The sequence below is a fragment of the Dermacentor albipictus genome, unplaced genomic scaffold (genome assembly GCF_038994185.2).
Source record: "Dermacentor albipictus isolate Rhodes 1998 colony unplaced genomic scaffold, USDA_Dalb.pri_finalv2 scaffold_11, whole genome shotgun sequence".
In the NCBI taxonomy this organism is placed as follows: Eukaryota; Metazoa; Arthropoda; class Arachnida; order Ixodida; family Ixodidae; genus Dermacentor; species Dermacentor albipictus.
The window spans coordinates 2,362,501-2,383,513 of NW_027225565.1; the positions used below are offsets into that span (position 1 = coordinate 2,362,501).

General features: G+C 47.6%; 1 protein-coding gene and 1 non-coding gene across 9 annotated transcripts in view; both read left to right on the top strand.

The window, feature by feature from the left end:
• LOC135896560 (uncharacterized) overlaps window positions 1-21,013 on the top strand; it is a 208,958-nt gene that overhangs the window by 7,295 nt on the left and 180,650 nt on the right. For 7 of the 8 annotated variants that reach the window (XR_011509341.1, XR_011509342.1, XM_070528353.1 and 4 more), the window contains 2 exons: window positions 8,590-8,709; window positions 15,774-16,304. Coding sequence is in view for 6 of the 8 variants with exons in the window: in XM_070528353.1 (XP_070384454.1) it covers window positions 8,590-8,709; window positions 15,774-16,304 (651 nt within the window). In the remaining 2 variants the exon portion in view is untranslated. Of the gene's footprint in view, window positions 1-4,715; window positions 4,814-8,589; window positions 8,710-15,773; window positions 16,305-21,013 lie in introns of those variants that run through there. The other variant, XM_070528356.1, reaches the window with a different exon arrangement.
• TRNAS-AGA (transfer RNA serine (anticodon AGA)) lies at window positions 1,669-1,742 on the top strand. Its single transcript has one exon. It is a non-coding gene; the product is annotated as a tRNA-Ser (tRNA).

A 21,013-nucleotide genomic window follows, 5' to 3' on the forward strand; every position in this document is an offset into this window, starting at 1 on the left:
GTTTGCCAAGTGATAAAAATGGCGCACACATTGGCAGCGTGACGAGTTATCACGCGCCGTTTAGTTTAATTATGCTGTCAAGGAGTAGGCTAGATAGATATAGACAGGCCTTCGTAGCAATAAGATGGCATAGTCCTTTCATTGCTGAAGCACTTACCAAGAGTACTTAGCAGTACGTTTCAGAACTATTAGCAGCGCTTGGTAACCGGTGTATTTGTCTGCAACTGCGTACTGTGTGATGCTGAGCCGTCCATCTTCTAAGCCACATATTGCGGACGATGCCTCTTCAATTATGGAATAGCTATTCGTCATGGAAGCACAAAATTAATGCAGTGCTAAGCCCTGCTTCCGTAACTATTTCTTTCGCAAAAGAATTGCATGAGTTTATTATGTCTCTGCTGACGAGGCCTTTGAGTGGTCTCATTTGCTCACCGTTTTCGCTACCGTACTTTACAGGTGCTAAAGAGTAAGTCAATATGCGGCCAATGTATTTATTGCTGCGTGTATATTTTTTCATCATGTGTCTTGTTTAGAAAAGAAGAGCACGGAAAGTTCAGTGCCTCCATAAAGAGAATATATATAGTACTAAACTTGTGCCTAAGCGTGAATCTTAGTACAGATTGCTCGCACAACAAATTTTCTAGACATTCATTTTGTGAAATCGCTTTGAAATTTATTTTGAAGAATTGCTTGCATTGACAACACCCGCTATCGCTCCACATGCATGAACCGTTCCGCACTAAACCAGTATTATTTCTTTTGGTAAAGCTTCGGTTCGGGTGGAAGTCAAGTTCTAAGAATATCGGTTCGAGTTAAGTTCTGGCTTAAATTCCGGTTCGGATATATGGTTTTAGGTTTGGGTTCGGTTTCGTTCCACACCCTGGTGCAAACCCATTACGGCGTGTTCCGGTTTACGATAACGATAGTTGGAACGTCGCTACCGCTAGCCTATCGAACCAGTTATGATCTGCTTAGAGTCTCACATCATTTTCCTGCATCGCGCTCCTTGGTCGTGTCGGGCCCTTGCGCAATTAAAAATTAATAGCCTGCATCCTCACAACATTTTAACTATATGCAACCCTACAACCACTGTAACGCTTGTGGAAGCAACCCTTAACCACCCATCTGTCATTTTCCGCCTTGAGATTGTTCGACTTTGCATATTCCACATGATAAGCCATCACAATCGCAACTGTTGGTCCCTCCAGATATCGCCACCAAAGCTAATACGACAACGACCTTACCGTTCTCAGATGGTTAATGTTCCTCGCTGAAGGACTGCTATCTAGCTGTTCTCATTCCTGCATTCCCAATGCCTTCCGCGAATGGAACAACCTATTGCATGTCGGGGCTATCTTTTATCGGATCTAACATACTTAGTCTGACTTAGTAGTTCTGCGGAAACCCGCAAGGTGGAGAGAAGTTAATAAAGGGAAAATCAGACATCCACCCGTTCGTAGCAATTGCTACAAAGGAAACCCATACGGGTTCCTCAAAAGAAAAGCCTCAGAGTTGAAGAAAAATTTGTCCTGGTCCGGGTGGATGTCTGATTTTCCCTTTATTAACTTCTCTCCACCTTGCCGGTTTCCGCAGAACTACTACGTCAAACAGTTGCCTTTGCTTCGTGTGTTGTCGACAAATTCGACTTCGCCCTGCCATCTGCTAGCCGCCTGGTTAGCTCAGATGGTAGAGCGGCTGCCCCAGAAAGGCGGTGGTCCCGGGTTCGAGTCCCGGACGAGGAAGAATTTTTTCTTCAACTCTGAGGCTGTTCTTTCGAGGAACCCGTATGGGTTTCCTTTGTAGCAATTGCTACGAACGGGTGGATGTCTGATTTTCCCTTTATTAACATACTTAGTTATTAAAAACAGTTTCACATTTTTGAATTTCTCCCCCTTGAACCTTGCTTATTATTGATGCTTCGTAACAGTGGCAGCAAATCACTCTGCAACTAATTATTGTTCTTGCTGCGTGAATTGCTCTGTAAGTATGGTTGCGGTTATCTCTCCTGCTATGCGCCCGCTCCCCTCTACGAGGCTGCAAAGCGGTGAGGGTAATATAAATGGCATGAAATGGGAACATGAGATGTTGACACGTGTTCTGCTATAAGTCTAGCCTGTCTTTGTGGGCACAGGTTCTCCCAATAAAAGCTAGTTTTGTATTCCGCCGTATTGCTGCTTTCTTCACCGTCACCACCACGTGACAATATCATCATTAAGATGATGCGGTGACGTAGGTGACTGAGTGGAACTTTCTGGTGTCTGTGGCTCACGCATTAAAGGGAAGCTGAAGAGTCTGTCGAATTCAATAAGACGCTCATATACGGATGCGGGAACCTTATAAACCATGTCGGTAAAATTTGGGTTTTTTTTTCAATTAGGAGCGACGTAATCGTCGGTTGAAATTGCGCTGTAGCTCCGCCCCCTTTGAGTGAGCGAGCGGAGCGGAGACCGGAAACCGCGGTGTTGTGACGTCAACTCTGCTTCGTTCCTTCGCAGCGTCCGCGACCGTGCCTGACCGCGCTTGTTTCTGCGTGCGTGCCATCGTGTATCTGCTTCGATCGACCCTGCATTCCTTTGTTGGTGCGTCTGCGTGTATGTAGAGTGGTAGTCAACGTGCGTGGTAGTCAACGTGAGTGGTAATCAACGTGAGTGGTAGTCAACGTGAGTGGTAGTCAACAGATGAAGGTCGCTACACGTACCGCATGAACCGGGAAGCTTTTCGCGCGTTTAAACCGTCTTTGTAGATTGCCGACAGCTTTGGACAGCGCACAAATGCCGACGATCGCATCCCCGCTTACGTTCCACGAGGAGGCATGCAGGAACACAACACTACAGTTGTTTGACCGGAAACTAGCTCACTAGATCACCGAAAGATCGCCGAGATCACTAGATCGCTTTGGAAAAAACACACTCACTAAAGAGCATTTCCAACACGAGGAGATCACAAGGCTTTGCTTTCGTTCGCGTCTAAAGCACTGCTCGCACTAGCATCGTTTGCTTCTTCGAGAGGCCGGCTCTTCGCAATCGGCTCGTACATGTAGGGAGTAACGCCGAACTCCTCAGAAAGACGCAGTCTCTCTAAATTTTCCATTACCGTCTCAGAAAACAGCACCAAACTACCTGGCACCGCGCTTCATGTGTAGCGGCAGCGGTCGGCAGCGGCAGAGTTGACGTCACGACGCAGAGTTGACGTCACAGGCGGAAACGAGACGCACGAGCTGGGCGTGTCCGCTGCTGCACTTTTCGTCAAAATAAAATATATTTGCGCTTTCTTTCGCTCAATTTGGATACGATATTCGAATTCGGAGGGTTGAAAACCATTATGTACAGATGTTCACTCATTTTTTCTGGAAAACCTTTCAGCTTCCCTTTAAATAGGTGCATTTTCTGTCATTCACCTTCGCCCAAGAACGACAAGTATACAGCGCAATGTACCGCTTATAAACATTCTCTTGTGTTTTGTGTCGAGGATACAAGCCGAACTATCCAGCGCGAAATCTGCATTTACGGACTGAAGGTTTATGTGCGACTACTACTAAAGCATATAAACGCGTAGCAAAATAAGACGCTGACCCGCTTTGCGACTGGACAGACAATAAAGAAATGGCTGATTACGCAGCTTACCTGGCGCGATCTGATACGTATTTCCAGCCTTAGATTGTTGCGGAATGATGAGATAGTTCTGCAATTATACTTCGAGAAGGAATCGTCAGCTTAGTAGAGAGTAAGAGAGTAGTGAGTAGAGAGAAAGTAGAGTAGAGAGAGGAAGAAAGTCCGTCGATAGAAGGTAAATCTAGAATAAAGGTGTTCCAGAGTTGCAGTGGCTCCTACACAAGAGCTATCATTAGTAATTACACCGCATGGACCGAAGTGTCCTAAGATACACAGGGCGAATATCGTATCGAATACAGTTACTTGGCAAGCATATTTTATCTTAATATCATGTAATTATCGCCCACGTATCCTGTATGTGTATCGCGATACAATTTCAAAGCGTCTTTGCCGAGGCCTGTTTCCTATGCGATTGTACTTTGGCTAGATTAGTATTGACACGGCTGGTTTACGCAGTTGTAAGTGCATTAAAAATCAGCTCTTCTTTTACCCTTGTGGCTCGGGTTCGTGAAGTTGAGTTTATTAGTAATATCAGTACATAACGTTATTTAATTGTGCTATGACAGACAACTAAAAAAAGTGGAAAAGCGATTCGCACACTCGGGCTACACCGAGGTCGTTTTACTAGCAGATGGGGGTTAATTTTGGAGCATAACAAGACAGCTTGAGAGGCTAAAGACCTCTTAATGAGCGGTAAAACCAATGATTAGTGGCGCAACCTTAACCTTAGCAATGTAACATTGTGTGTAGCAGATTTTTCGATTGAGATAAATAAAAAAACACTGTTTGACGTTTTAAAATCTGCAGTGATCTCCTGGTAGGATGCCCCAGCGTGAGTGCTGTCGAGAACGGTAGACGATTAGGCTTCGTGTTAGTTTTTCGAAAAATTCGAGGCACAGCATGGTGTGTACCTATAGTAGACAGCCGTAATAGCAGATTACTGAGATATGCGTTTGTTCAGCATTTGACGCAAAAAAATATGCTTAAACGATCACGTACTTAGACTACTCATATGTGCGTAAGCTAAAAAAACCCTTACAGACGTTGTATTGCGTGAACTGCGGGCCTGAATTCGCGCTTTAATATTCAAATTTCCAGTGACGATTCCAACGCAACGACGATCATGTTCGCTGTCATCGCCATTTGCTTCTTTATCGGTATTGTTGCACTTCTCGGCTACCTGTTGCTGGGGTCATCAGATGGTAAGCAACAAAATGATTAGTTTCTTCACGCGATACAATGTTTATTGATTCGCAGCTTATGTGTATTTTCCGAGGCATGAATTGGAGCTCATAGTTTGAAGTGACCTGTATACAACAATTTCTTCCTCAGGGCGAGCACACGAATTGTTTGACGAACAAACAACAGATATATATCGCGTACCACAAAATAAATTATCACTGAAGCATTTCATTGACTTGGAAGTCAACACAACGTCGCGTTTCACACAGGTGCTTTGTGGTGTTGGTTTCGATTATAGCAAGATATTAGAGCACAGCTCTTAAGCGTCCGTTCCTGCGGCGAACGTCGGCGTCATCGGTGTAACCGAGCGAACGAGCGCAGCGGGAGAGGGCGATAGCGAAGAGAGCGCGAGGAGGAATGCGGTGGAGGAGGGAGCGGCGGTTTCCATGCGGCGGAAAGCGGAGGAGGAGCGCAATGGGCGAAAGCCTGTGAAGAAAAGCGCACTGCCGCGCAAGACGGGCTCTGCAGAGACGACTACTACGAGATGGCGCCCGGGCAGCGCGCGCCGTCTGTTCACCGACGACGCCACTGATACCGCATGTGGAAACAAAGCGCTGCATGAGCCGGAGGTCTGTTTGCGGCGACTGCTGTGAATCACGCCTACGCGTCGCACACGTACTGCCTCTCGCCATCTCCGGTGAGCCGAGGCGGTTGCGTCACACTTCGCTCCCTCGTCAACGTGCTGCACGAGAAAGATTGTCCCATCCGGCGAATATATCGCGAAATGAAAAAAAAAAGAAACGTATAGGGCTGCGCTCAGATTTCGCGTTAAGCAGTATCGTAATGGTCGGAGAAGTTCTTAATTTTTGAAGGGAAGCTTACGCGGTGCTCGATTAGGATGCAATCGGAACGCGATAATTGTTGCTTGCTTGAAACCTGAACTTTAAAATATTGTTCGGACATTTCGACCGGGGTGTGCTGTAAAAGGCCGATTGGGAAGTTTGGAAAGTATAACTATTCATCCAATATTTGCGTATTCTGTGCTGCCAGATGTCACTGCTCTTTTCCCTAGTAAACGCTGTGGGCCATGCTTGTCGTGTGGATTTAAAAAAGAATGGTTAGCCGCAGCCGAATGAAACCAACAGCATATGGTTTGCCGTCATGTGGCGCGCGCTCCTTAGGGTGTCTTTTATGTTCCGGTTAATTAATTAGGATTATTTGTGCAAAATTTTACTATTCACTTAATGGCCTGGTGCGTTTCGTTGCGTTGTAGAGGGCGCTCAGAAACGGCCTATCCATTTTTATTTGTAGCAACGCACATGCTACGTGGCGATTTTGTCGTCGTTTAAAGAAAGCTCGAGAAATATGAAATAAAACCACCTGACTGCGCTTGTGCGCTATCGCATGGTAGTGCTCTCAACCGTGCGTCGAGCATATGGCTTATTGGCTACGATGGCGCTTCCTTTCCGTGTGCCGCCGCCAAAGATGCTGACTCACTGTGAAGCCGATGCCTAGAGCCGCGGCCGCGCGCACGGTTCCTTCGCTCGAATCGCGATTGAGAGCGCTGCAATGCGATAGCGCACGAGCGCAGTCCTGTGGTGTTACTTCATATTTTGCGGGCTTTCTTTAAAGGGAAGCTGAAAGGTTTTCCAGAAAAAAAAATGAGTGAACATCTGTGCATAATGGTTTTCAACCCTCCGAATTCGAATATCGTATCGAAATTGAGCGAAAGAAAGCGCAAATATATTTTAAATATATAGAGGAGGGATTTTATTAAAAGAATGGTCCAACAGGTTTGGTTGTGGCGGCCTCAGGTGGCGGCTCGAAGTCCTTGCAACCGAACTATCAAAAATTGCATGAGATCAATTAACAAACTTTTTCATTACTGAATTAAAGGCACTGATTTTAATAAAAAAGTAATAATATTGTTTTAAAACACCGGATTCAGTTGTTTTCATGGTGTCATGTCTCGCGTAATTATTTTTTCCCGCGTTATAAGGAAAACACGCGAAATACGCAAATAGACTCATACTTACCCCACAATTAATTAACCATCCACTCGTACTTTTAGCGTAAAATTTTGTACGCAGAGAGTCCTACGCCTACGTTATCTGAAACTAGGCCTTTTACTTCCATGTCCGTATCTTTAAAGGGAAGCTGAAAGGTTTTCCAGAAAAAATGAGTGAACATCTGTGCATAATCGTTTTCAACCCTCCGAAATCGAATATCGTATCGAAATTGAGCGAAAGAAAGCGCACATACATTTTATTTCGACGAAAAGTGCAGCAGCGGACACGCCCAGCTCGCGCGTCTCGTTTCCGCCTGTGACTGGTTGGTGCGCCTCGTGACGTCAACTCTAGTAAGCGACCGCTGCCGCTACACATGAAGCGCGGTGCCAGGTAGTTTGGTGCTGTTTTTCTGAGACGGTAATGGAAAGTTTAGAGAGACTGCGTTTTTCTGAGGAGTTCGGCGTTACTCCCTACATGTACAAGCCGATTGCGAAGAGCCGGCCTCTCGAAGAAGCAAACGATGCTGGTGCGAGCAGTGCTTTTGACGCGAACGAAATCAAAGTCTTGGGATCTCCTCGTGTTGGAAATGCTCTTTGGTGAGTATGTTTTTCGCAAAGCGATCTAGTGATCTCGCCGATCTTTCTCCGATCTAGTGAGCTCGTTTCCGGTCAAACAACTGTAGTGTTGTGTTCCTGCATGCCTCCTCGTGGAACGTAAGCGGGGATGCGATCGTCGGTATTTGTGCGCTATCCAAAGCTGTTGGCAATCTACAAAGACGGCTTAAATGCGTGAAAAGCTTCCCGGTTCATGCAGTACGTGTAGTGACCTTCATCTGTTGACTACCACTCACGTTGACTACCACTCACGTTGATTACTACTAACGTTGACTTCCACGCACGTTGACTACCACTCTACATACACGCAGACGCACCAACAAAGTAATGCAAGGGTCGATCGAAGCAGATTACGATCGCATGCACGCAGAAACAAGCGCGGTCAGGCACGGTCGCGGACGCTGCGAAGGAACGAAACACTAGAGTTGACGTCACAACACCGCGGTTTCCGGTCTTCGGTATGCTCGCTCACTCGACGGAGGGCGGAGCTACAGCGCAATTTCTACCGACGATTACGTCGTTTACCCCCCAAATTTTACCTACATGGTTTATAAGGTTCCCGCATCCGTATATGAGCGTCTTATTGAATTCGACAGACTCTTCAGGTTCCCTTTAAACGCCGAAAAAGAAATCACATCGCAGCACGTACGATGCCTCAAGTCGTAGCGAGAGTGATAAAATACTGCAGTCGTAAAAACGGTCACAGTCGGACTGTATAGAGAGCAGCTTGCAGTTTGTTTTTCATTATTAGCTATAAAAAAGCGTATTCCCTAGACATAAAAAGGAACCGTTTCATGTTGTTGCCTCAAGCAATTTAGTCCGTGATTTTCTTTCAGTTGAGCTTCGCATAGTGTGCCTTGTATTCATGCAGAGGGTTATAGGAGGACCCAGGGGCCCGAGAGTGGATAAAAATCGCTTATTTCCGACCCGGCCTTGGCCGGGGCGGGTTGATGTCTTGCACCTATGTGTGGAGCAGCGCGGACCGCCATGCGCAGCCACGGTTGGGCTTGAGGAGCAGATGCGTGCTCTCCTCGAACCTCAAATATACAGAAGCTAACCGCAGATGCACGCACATAGAGGCGAAAATGGAACAAAATACGCGAACTTGAATGACTGTGGACGAATGATGGGTTCCACGTATGCCCTGACTTCACATTTACTCTGTGCGCGCAGTCGAAGACGCTGCAGAAGGGGACATCTTTGGAGGAGGCGGTGGCGGTGGCGGTGGCGGTGGAGGGGGCGGTGGAAGCAGCGGTCCATCTGCAGGGGATCGAACTACGGCAACGTCGGATGGTGAGCGTTTCCCGTCTTACAAGAACCGCTGGAAGTATAGGCGTGTGAAGAAATTGAGGCTGACCACTTCCGTTAAAGAAAACTGTCTAGATTGACACAAATTTACCTTCACTTTCTGCGGTCGTTTCAGCGTTTGAATCGCATGTTTTCGCGAATTCCCGATGCTGCATCTCTCCTCTGTAGCGAAGCAAATGCGCGGCGCTGAAAAGGAAGTAGGTTCCGATTTCATCGTTGCAGAATTTCTAAGACGCAACCTGTGCACAACCAACGACACTGCGGGTGTCAGCAGTGTCACTTCTTCGTTACTGTACTTCACAACCGCACTACATCCTCTGGTCTCCTATTGTAATCCGCTGCGGTTGTAGCAGAGGGCAAATGCGGCCCTCTGCTACAACCGTCTAGATGTGTTCTGCAATTTCTGCAGAACACATCTAGACGAATGTCTGCGTCACTGCGATTAGCATCGAAGCCATGTAGGCATGTCGCCAATGCTGAAACGCGTAACGTGCTGCAACCGGCTCCTCGCTCGCGCTTCCTTCCGCAAACGCTGCGCCCTCTGGCGTGTCGCCACGAAATTCGCGCGTGACACCTGTCTGAACATAAATGCACATAACATTGTATGGAAATATATTACCGGGGTTCCATTATGTTCACCGCAGGCGCCATCTTTAAAGCACACTTTTTCGTCATTGAGCAGCAACGCATACCCAAGGGCACACACATAGGCACCCAAGTTGACGGCAAAGAGGTTTAGCGAAGTGCGGCAGCCACACCCAGTGGCACACACCCAGAAACCCAACATGCCATTCAAGAGGCTCATTGAACAGCCGCACATACCCGGTGACGCAAACATAGTGAGCCAAGTTGATGTTTGAAAAAGACTGACTGAATAGCGGCACATAAACAGTGTGACATGGTCAAAGGACCCGTGTCTGTCCGACAGTTATTTTCAAGCTCGCTTTCCTCGGCCCAACAGCCTGATGCAATTGGGTCACGGACTATACACGCAGGGACCCAAGTGGGTGCAAAAAGAGGTTAGCCGAGGACAAACATGCATACCGTAGACTTGGTGAGCTTCTCGAATAATGCTAATCGCATTATTGGCAGCCAGCTGTTGTGAGAATAAGCTAATTAGACCAGTGCATGCTCTCATGGCAGATTGATGTGTTCTGCGAAACCTTGTGACCATACGGCTTGTCCTTGTACCGGCCACGTCTCAATTGCTACACAACAGTCTCGTGCCCGATATCATCCTGAGCAATTATGCGGGAGAAGTTCAGCAAGTTTGAGGTGAAAGTTAAAATGTTTAACATTATTACAAGCGCTTCGTATACGTCTATGCGAACTGTCCCTGTGTCTTTAGTGGGCTAAAAGCTAAAACGGAATACCAACATGCCCAAACTGACGTTCTTTCAAATTAAAATATTGCGCCATTTAACGTCAATAGGGGTTTCTGATCATGAGAAGGAAGTTTGCAGAGTTGTACCAAAAGTGATTTGGGGGCCTACGGAAGATATTACCTTGTCGAGACTGACAGCTTGCGACGATATACTTGATAATAAAACGGGGCAATTCGTGCATTCTACCGTCACTTATATACACTAAGTCTCCAGGGTAGGAATGGCTCCTGACATTGGCAAAAATGTCGAAAACCAGAGTAGCAATACTAATCCAGTACAACCAAATTAGGAAGGCCCGATAAGCTTCAACAAAATCTATAAGGGACATAGACTTCGTGGTTAACGAAGAGATGCGAGAATAGTTAGGGACTGCACAACGTGTGATGCGACGAAAAATGTTGGATGTAGCCTGAGAGGACATTGAGTCGGTCTGCAGTAGGGAGCAAACGGGGGTACAGTGTAGACCGTTTTTTCCTAGGCGCCGCCATATTGTGAACGCAGTGGCGCCGCCTATGAGCAGCGCCATACTGGCTTGGGTGAAAGCGGTCTTTTCCATGGGAGTTATACACTCGGCGGTAGTTTCTGGTGTTTACTTTCGCGCTCGTGCAGTCCGTTTAGTATAGCGCGCGTCTTCTACGTGGTAAACGGTTCTGTGAGACGTGCTGAAGTGGTTCGAGGCGTCATGGCCGGAGTTTCTGCTGGCGTTGAGGTTGATGGAACACGCAGCGCGATGTGTGCGCGCATACTTGAGCCTACAATCAGCCTCGGAGATCAGCTGCGTATTTTTGAATGTTCTAATCACTAATGTGACCTTATTGCAGTATTATCCTCTATTTCTAAGCTGCGGTTTAGGAGCCATGAAACGTACGCGACGATCCTAACAGCGTAGGTACCGTTCTGCTACGATAGGAGCTGTGATGTTATACTTTGACAAGCGTTCAAACTGTTTGCTGCAGGTTACATTGCGTGACCACTTGGTTCGATGGGTGAGGTTTCCGCCCCTGAATCAAATAGTTTTGGCAAGTAATAGCAGCATACCTTACAGTCTGAATTAAGTTTGTCCAGCAAAGGGACTGTTTACGAAGTGCGCGAGCGTCCTAAGCAGTGGTAGGTGCTGGATTACCGATATCTTTGTTCTATATACCGCATGGTCCAAGCATATGGCATCAGCGGCTATATATTTATAAACGTTGTGCGGCGTGACTATGCGAGGTCGTATTGCGGCGTTAACCCGTTTTCTCTTGGTTTTTGGAGAAAGAAGATGATAACCGAATTTTTTTTGGTTGTGTTCGTTCTTTTCTCTATACGACGCACCCACACGTATCACGGAAACTTTGTCCTCAAAAATAGGCATCGCATTATTTTTATGCGATCCTTCTCATATACTATGGCTGTATGCAGGCGAAAAAGGCAATGCCGAAGCGCACAGCTTACATATGTATTGGGCTGGTTCACCAACCGCAGTGATCGATGTGTTGAGCAGCGCCATCGGCCTCATGCAGGAAGGCTAGCGAAGACATATGGTAACTTCAAGCCTACTAGACTTAAAATGCGTGAGAACGATGCCGGTACATCACAAATATTTGATAGTGCCTGCCGCTTAGATGTTTCGTGGTTGCCTTAGGTTGGCCGTGCACCAGCATGCGCTCTTATGCTTTATGTATTGCTCCCTACGCCAAGCGATCAGATAGTGAGCAGGTTTACCATTTCATGCTGCTAATACGGAGACACCGGTTTTATTCGTTGAATTAAAACCGATATAAGCAAAATAGTTCACAACACATACACACACCGCGACTGATAATGTGCGTACACCGCGGCTGATAAAGCGCGTCACATTTTTGCGCCAAGAGATATTTCCGCCTACTGTAGTTACCGATGCACCGAAAGGCTTCCTTGACGACCCTATACGAACGGACAAGGCGCAAATTTCACAAAGTACGATCTAAAACATCTCGAAATAGTTCCGCAGCACGCGACAGCAATACCATGGCAATACTTTCAAGCAGCGCTGCGCCCGATCGCCCAAGCCAGAGAGGAGGAAAGGCTCTCCGCGCGCCCTATCCTCCTCGCCCGATGAAAAGGTCTATAGACCAGGATACAGATCTGCTCGGAACATACACCGGCTCCTGACCTTGGCTTGGACAGACAACGAGTCGCAAAGTGCTAAAGACCGCTGAATGAGGCGAGGGGTGACATTAGCTGCTTTTTGTTGTTGTTTTCGGGAAAAGAATCTCCGCCTATGTATTAAACCAGAGTATACAAAGCACCTATATATCATCATCATCATCATCATCATCAGCCTGGTTACGCCCACTGCAGGGCAAAGGCCTCTCCCATATTTCTCCAACAACCCCGGTCATGTACTAATTGTGGCCATGCCGTCCCTGCAAACTTCTTAATCTAATCCGCCCACCTAACTTTCTGCCGCCCCCTGCTACGCTTCCCTTCCCTTGGGATCCAGTCCGTAACCCTTAATGACCATCGGTTATCTTCCCTCCTCATTACATGTCCTGCCCATGCCCATTTCTTTTTCTTGATTTCAACTAAGATGTCATTAACTCGCGTTTGTTCCCTCACCCAATCTGCTCTTTTCTTATCCCTTAACGTTACACCTATCATTCTTCTTTCCATAGCTCGTTGTGTCGTCCTTAATTTGAGTAGTACCCTTCTCGTAAGCCTCCAGGTTTCTGCCCCGTAAGTGAGTATTGGTAAGACACAGCTATTATATACTTTTCTCTTGAGGGAAAATGGCAACCTGCTGTTCATGATTTGGGAATGCCTGCCAAACGCACCCCAGCCCATTCTTATTCTTTTGATTATTTCTGACTCATGATCCGGATCCGCCGTCAATACCTGTCCTAAGTAGATGTATTCCCTTACGACTTCCAGTGTCTCGCTGCCTATTGTAAATTGCTGTTCTCTCCCGAGACTGTTAAGCATTACTTTAGTTTTCTGCAGATTAATTTTTAGACCCACTCGTCTGCTTTGCCTCTCCAGGTCAGTGAGCATGCATTGCAATTGGTCCCCTGAGTTACTAAACAAGGCAATATCATCAGCGAATCGCAAGTTACTAAGGTATTCTCCATCAACTTTTATCCCCAATTCTTCCCAATCCAGTTCTCTGAATACCTCCTGTAAACACGCTGTGAATAGCATTGGAGATATCGTATCTCCCTGCCTGACGCCTTTCTTTATTGGGATTTTGTTGCTTGCTTTATGGAGGACTACGGTGGCTGTGGAGCTGCTATAGATATCTTCCAATATTTTTACATATGGCTCATCTACACCCTGATTCCGTAATGCCTCCATGACAGCTGAGGTTTCGACTGAATCAAACGCTTTCTCGTAATCAATGAAAGCTATATATAAGGGTTGGTTATATTCTGCACATTTCTCTATCACTTGATTGATAGTGTGAATATGGTCTATTGTTGAGTAGCCTTTACGGAATCCTGCCTGGTCCTTTGGTTGACAGAAGTCTAAGGTGTTCCTGATTCTATTTGCAATTACCTTAGTAAATACTTTGTAGGCAACGGACAGTAAGCTGATCGGTCTATAATTTTTCAAGTCTTTGGCGTCCCCTTTCTTATGGATTAGGATTATGTTAGCGTTCTTCCAAGATTCCGGTACGCTCGAGGTCATGAGGCATTGCGTATACAGGGTGGCCAGCTTCTCTAGAACAATCTGTCCCCCATCCTTCAACAAATCTGCTGTTACCTGATCCTCCCCAGCTGCCTTCCCCCTTTGCATATCTCCTAAGGCTTTCTTTACTTCTTCCGGCGTTACCTTCGGGATTTCGAATTCTTCTAGACTATTTTCTCTTCCATTATCGTCGTGGGTGCCACTGGTACTGTATAAATCTCTATAGAAGTCCTCAGCCACTTCAACTATCTCATCCATATTAGTAATGATATTGCCGGCTTTGTCTCGTAACGCATACATCTGATTCTTGCCAATTGCTAGTTTCTTCTTCACTGTTTTTAGGCTTCCTCCGTTCCTGAGAGCATGTTCAATTCTATCCATATTATACTTCCTTATGTCAGCTGTCTTACGCTTGTTGATTAACTTCGAAAGTTCTGCCAGTTCTATTCTAGCTGTAGGGTTAGATGCTTTCATACATTGGCGTTTCTTGATCAGATCTTTCGTCTCCTGCGATAGTTTGCTGGTATCCTGCCTAACGGAGTTACCACCGACTTCCATTGCACACTCCTTAATGATGTCCACAAGATTGCCGTTCATTGCTTCAACACTAAGGTCCTCTTCCTGAGTTAAAGCTGAATACCTGTTCTGTAGCTTGATCTGGAATTCCTCTATTTTCCCTCTTACTGCTAACTCATTGATCGGCTTCTTATGTACCAATTTCTTCCGTTCCCTCCTCAGGTCTAGGCTAATTCGAGTTCCTACCATCCTGTGGTCACTGCAGCGCACCTTGCCGAGCACGTCCACATCTTGTATGATGCCAGGGTTAGCGCAGAGTATGAAGTCTATTTCATTTCTAGTCTCGCCGTTCGGGCTCCTCCACGTCCACTTTCGGCTATCCCGCTTGCGGAAGAAGGTATTCATTATCCTCATATTATTCTGTTCCGCAAACTCTACTAATAACTCTCCCCTGCTATTCCTAGTGCCTATGCCATATTCCCCCACTGCCTTGTCTCCAGCCTGCTTCTTGCCTACCTTGGCATTAAAGTCGCCCATTAGTATAGTGTATTTAGTTTTCACTCTACCCAGTGCCGATTCCACGTCTTCATAGAAGCTTTCGACTTCCTGGTCATCATGACTCGATGTAGGGGCGTAGACCTGTACAATCTTCATTTTGTACCTCTTATTAAGTTTCACAACAAGACCTGCCACCCTCTCGTTAATGCTATAGAATTCCTGTATGTTACCAGCTATATTCTTATTAACCAGGAATCCGACTCCTAGTTCTCTTCTCTCCGCTAAGCCCCGGTAGCAAAGGACGTGCCCGCTATTTAGCACTGTATATGCTTCTTTTGGCCTCCTAACTTCACTGAGCCCTATTATATCCCATTTGCTGCCCTCTAATTCCTCCAATAGCACTGCTAGACTCGCCTCACTAGATAACGTTCTAGCATTAAACGTTGCCAGGTTCATATTCAAATGGCGGCCTGTCCGGAGCCAGTGATTCTTAGCACCCTCTGCAGCGTCGCAGGTCTGACCGCCGCCGTGGTCAGTTGCTTCGCAGCTGCTGGGGACTGAGGGCCGGGGTTTGATTGTTGTGTTCATAGGAGGTTCATATATAACCAGAGTATATATACTATACGGCAGTCAAAATTCTCTGTGACGTTGAGGGACGAAGTGGAGTTCGGCAGGCATAGGGCATAACGTGAAATCGGCAAGCGTAGGATAGGGGTAATTGGTGATCGCAAGGGGAGGCCTATGTCTGAGGGTGGTGGTGGTCGTATAAAATGATAACCGAATGCAGAGGCCCTCCCGGCCTGCTACGTACGAGGGACGTCAGCTGGAAACAGCGAAACATCGTCTTCCAAGGACTATTGCAGGCGTCCACCCTGTCCGATTAGATAAGATGCTCGCACCAAATGCCACTCTTATTGACCAATTAAACTCAATATGCACGATTCAGTGGCTTCGCTAGGAAGTATTCAATGCGCTTATATATTGTGTTGATTTACAATACGACAGTCTCGCCTACTGATGTCTCAATGGACGTACCTGATGTCCCCCCACCTGATGTCTCCCCACCTGATGTCCCCCCACCTGGTGTCCCCCCACCTGGTGTCCCCTCACGTGATGCGCCCCCACCTGGTGTCCCTACGCCAGCAATCCCCACACCGGGAGTCCCTCCCCCAGCAATCCCTCCGCCAGCTGTAACTCCGCGAGCTGCACCTCCGCGACCTACACCTCCGCCAGCTGTCCCTCCACCAGGAGTCTCTCCCCCAGTCATGCCTCCTCCACGTTTGCCGTCACCTGCTACGCCAAGTCCTACGCCAAAACCTACGCCAAAACCTGCGCCAATACCTACGCCAAAACCTGCGCCAAAACCTACGCTGAAACCTACGGCAAAACCTACGGCACAACCTACGCCAAAACCTACGCCAACACCTACGCCGAAACCTACGCCGAAACCTACGCCAACACCTACGCCGAAACCTACGCCAAAACCTACGCCAAAGCCTACGCCCAAACCAACGACTACAACTACTACGAGGTCATGTAAGTAGGCGCCTATTGCTATGACACTCCTAAGTGAGACTATGCCAACGTTCCACAGGAGCACTGTTTCACAGATGAGAGCACGGACTGAGTTATTACTTGAAAAAAAAAAGAAGGATCATTTACCAGCATAAGATTAGTGACTAGTAACTGTAGAGTGGAATCCGTTTAAGAAAGAACACACACACAGGAAAAGTGGACGAGCGCAAGCGCGACCTGTTTAACTGCTCGAAATGTGTAAGTGTATATCTACATAAATATAGCGTGCTCGGAAAGTAATTGTGGAGTGATACAATAAAAAAAAAGTATGACAACTTCTAATAACACCCCGGTTCTACGTGTGTTAAGACAGTGCAACAGCTGTAGTTCGTCTGATAAGGCGTGTCGGTTGCACTGGAAGGACGGGTGTGCGACAACAGTCCTTGCACCGCAGGAGCTATCGAGAGCCATTAACATTGTTTAACAATAAGCAGTGTTTAGCAATAGGCAGCATGGAGGGGCACGGACAAGTCTTCCAGCCGTTTCTGGAAATTTTCAGCTTATCATGTAGGAATCAACGGCGTGCCGTAGGTAAAAGTCCTTTATGAACACCTGTGCCACTGCACAGTAACTTCTCTGACAGTCAGGATATCTTGCCACGCATGGGCACAAGAGTTGCCCATCAATAAGCAATTCCTTTTGACTCCGCGCACTCCAAGGTGGTTGAATTATGGGGTTTTACGTGCCAAAACCACTTTCTGATTATGAGGCACGCCGCAGTGGAGGACTCCGGAAATTTTGACCGCTTGGTGTTCTTTAACGTGCCCCTAAATCCAAGTACACGGGTGTTCTCGCACTTCGCCTCCATCGAAATGCGGCCACCGTGGCCGGCATTCGATCCCGCGACCTCGTGCTCAACAGCCAAGCACCATAGCCTTTGAGCAACCACGGCGGGTGTCCAAGGTTGTGAAAACAGCAGTAGCTAGGCTTCTCTTCGAATGGACCCCCCGGCGAATCGTGCTAGCTTCACTAACCAAGTGGGCCGCCTATTTGGGGTGGGGATTCCCTTTGTCGACCGCGGATGCTGTAGCGGAGACGCCACTGCAAATCGTACAGCACGGAGTACGAAGGAAAACGACCGCGACCCAACGTCCGAAGTTGAGCCCTTAGGTTGAAAACTCAAAGTGGTTGTAAACCGTCGCACGGCGTATCTTCCTTTGTATATATATTTCTTTCCCGGTCCCAATAGCTTTCGCAGTTGCGCCGTCTTGTTTGCCTGGACAGCAGTGTCGCGCAAGGCACGGGAAGTCGTCGTGCTGTACGTCTTGCGGCGTATAGTGTATATATCGGCTACACCGGGGATCGATGCTGCGACAGCTTGCGGGTGCGCGCGCAGAAAAGTAGGCAAGGCAAAAAGGTCAAAGGGGCGCACACAGGGTAGACAACGTTACTGCGTGTGACTGTCACACTCGCTTGTCGGGGACAGCCATTTTAGGCAAGAGTGGTAACAGCTTTGAAAGGCTTGCGCCGGAGGTGCGTTTATTAAAAAAAAATAATAACAGAGGGCCGAGCAGACAATTGCACTGAACACCTGGAAATGTGATTTTTTTTTTTCAACGTGAGCCATTTCTCTACATGCGTCACTTTGTGACAAGGTTGCACACTCTTTGTGCGCATGCGTGGCAGTATGTACGTTTACGGAAACCGTTCCCGCTACTCAACAGTTGGAAAGAGCGCCGGTGTTCGTCCCTTCTATGTATGTGTGCGTCCTTTTTTTGCGCCAAGAGAAGGAGGAAAACCAAGGGGTCCGATTCTTCTTACTCGCGACCATACGGAGCCGGCAGATAATGAAGCCAAGGGAAGCGTGGTGGAATTTATATATGGTACTTAATTGAATTGCACAAACGATAGGCAAAAAGAAAATGGAAATCGACGAGAAACAACTTACCGCCCGTGGGACCCGAACCCACAGCCTACGCATTACGCGTGCGTTAACACTCTTTAGGCCAATGGCATCGCGTAGAATCTGAAATTTCTAAGCAGGCAGCTGACCGATAATCCTTCCAATGCTACTTGGAGGCATCAAATCGACCGGACGCGCATTTATGCAATGAACGAGTAAAAGAGGAAACCGAGGGCCGCGAATCTTGGAAATCGCAACCATGCACTCTAAGGTAAAAAAAAAAGGAAGATTTGGGCGATAAAGGCTAGTCCATTTCGTGAGTAACTGGCATGCAACAACAAGTTCTCCTTTTGGGGTTTTGTTGCGAGTAGATGTTTTACTGCTTGCAGTTGCTCTCTTCCGGTGCTGCTCAAGGTAACAGCCGCCACTCTTTCCTATGCCATTCAAGGAGGCAATAATTGATAAGAACCATTTGTAAGGGAATTAAACAAAATCATTGGGTTAAAAAAAATGGCTGTGGCTTAGCTAAGGTTAAGCCCAGGATGCGAAGCATACTAGCCTTTATTTTAGTTGTTGAACCACTGTTTAGCCTGGTGAAGTGCTGTTGCTTGGCTATATTTGGTTCGGCTAGACGAAGAAACAACTCATGCGTTACTCTGCTTCGCCTTCAAGAGTGGAACGTTACAGCGTTCCCGTCGACCCGCCAAGGGGTGTAAGACAATGGGCTACGGCGTAGCGACTACGCGCCCCGCATGGGACGCGGTGAGCGTCGAGCAACGCAGCGTTCGGTGCGGCAACGAAATGTGCGCCTGAGCAAGCGACGCACGCCTGAGCCTTAGAAACAGCTCGTTTCTAAGGCAACACCGCATTCACTAGACGCGCTTTTGTACCGCTTTGAAGCATCGTACTCGTGGCTCAGTGCTAATAAAGGAAAAAAAAAAAAACTCGTGACTCAGTGGTAGCGTCTCCGTCTCACACTCCGGAGACCCTGGTTCGATTCCCACCCAGCCCATCTTGCAAGAGTTGAGCCAAAGCCACCTAGAAACAGTCTCTGTAGCACGCCGCAACCTTCGCTTCTCATTCCAACGAGAAGCTCTGTCTCCAGGAGGCACCTCACCTCGTGAGTGTCTAGCAGAGGCAAGCGCAGGTGCTTATATACCGCCGCGAGCGACGGCGCGAGTTGGAGCCCCGTTTCTCCTCTGTCGTGACGTCACGGTGTCACGTGGTCAGCCTTGAAGGCGTCGCCGCGAGCGACGGCGTGAGTTGGAGCCCCGTTTCTCCTCTGTCGTGACGTCACGGTGTCACGTGGTATTGAAGGTGACACCGCCACGCCTGAGGAGCTGGGTTGAGCTCTAGTCATATGCTTCGCATAAAAGAAAGCAACCTCCAGACTTGGATTCGAACTCGCGTCTTCACGAGCCAGACACGCTAACCACTACCCCGTGGCAACTGTATAGGTTGAAACGACACCATAGAGGTAGCGAATATGTTAAGCAGCCACGTGCAGGTGCGGCAATACCTCAGAGATTCGGCACTTTGTGCATGCAAAGCGGGAGAGTCTAGCTAATTTGCGTGCACTTGTAATCGTATGCGAATGGAAATGAGAAATATGCAGGATTTTTTTTTGGCACGAACAAACCTGGAACACATCACATGTATACGTGTGGCCCAATGGGTGCACGGGAAGTGACAGACAAATTTCTGTGTCGTTTAGCATGTGCTCGTTTTCCCGACACATCGCTTCACTAAGGTTGACGCCGAGCCTGTCCATGTCGGAGAGCCAGTCTATGGAAATGTCTTGCGCGTCTAATGCGTATTCTCTATTTATAGCTTGCACTTGAGGGGCATAGCGCGCCACGTTCAACCTTTAGGTTCCATGAAAATTTTCTATCGAAGAGGGAGAGTACTGCCTTGCGTGTAGTTAATCCGAAAGGGCGTTTGGCTCACGCTAAGAAGCATCTACCGCTTTCGTCGCTTCACTCGACGACACGAGGGAATAATAAGCGGGTGCATGGGGACTAACTGTCGCCCTTCATCCTCGCGCTGCTCCCTTTCCGGCAAGGAACTAAAAAACACTTACGTTCCCACATGTGCGCCCGATACGCACACTCGTGCACTTAGTTAGTCCTTCATTGGACGAAAGCGCCCTTCTTTAGGAATAACTGTGCAGTCACTCTCGCTTACCCCCTCCATGTTCCTTAGAGTGTATTACGCCAATAGATAACGACGCCAATGGAGGCAAAGGATAATCTTGTTTTTAATTGTGTGGAAGCGATACGCGAAAAGGAACTGAAGGTGGACGAAGCAACTACCTTGTTGATGGGAGCCGACTACAGAACGTCTGCTTTATAGGCAGAGACTGCGGGTTTCATAAGGCGAACTTGCCGGACAGTGAGTCCTTCGTTAGTTCGCTTTCTAACATGTCGATACGTTGTTACTAACTGGCACCTAGCTAGTAATCACACAGTGCGTAAATATTAGGCGTGATCAAAAAACGCGCGAGGTGTGTTGTTCTCTGCTAAACCGCCGTTTCGCATGCGGGGCCCGCAAATGAACCGCCTTTACGCGGCAGCGAACGTGTTTTCCTTTTTTTTTTGCAATCGACAACACGTCGTTCTTCTGTTCGAAATCAATGCCGCGGAACCTTGTTGGCACCGTCGGATCACATGGGTCTCACATGTACTGCTGTCATAGCTGTATGTCCGGCACTGGTGAGTTGAAAGCGCACCTTTTGCACTTAAAGCTCGTAAAACCACCTACGCGGCTCTGTAAACTTATCTTTGTACCCCTCACTTTCGTAGGGCTAAACGTGGTCGGCATATTCCCG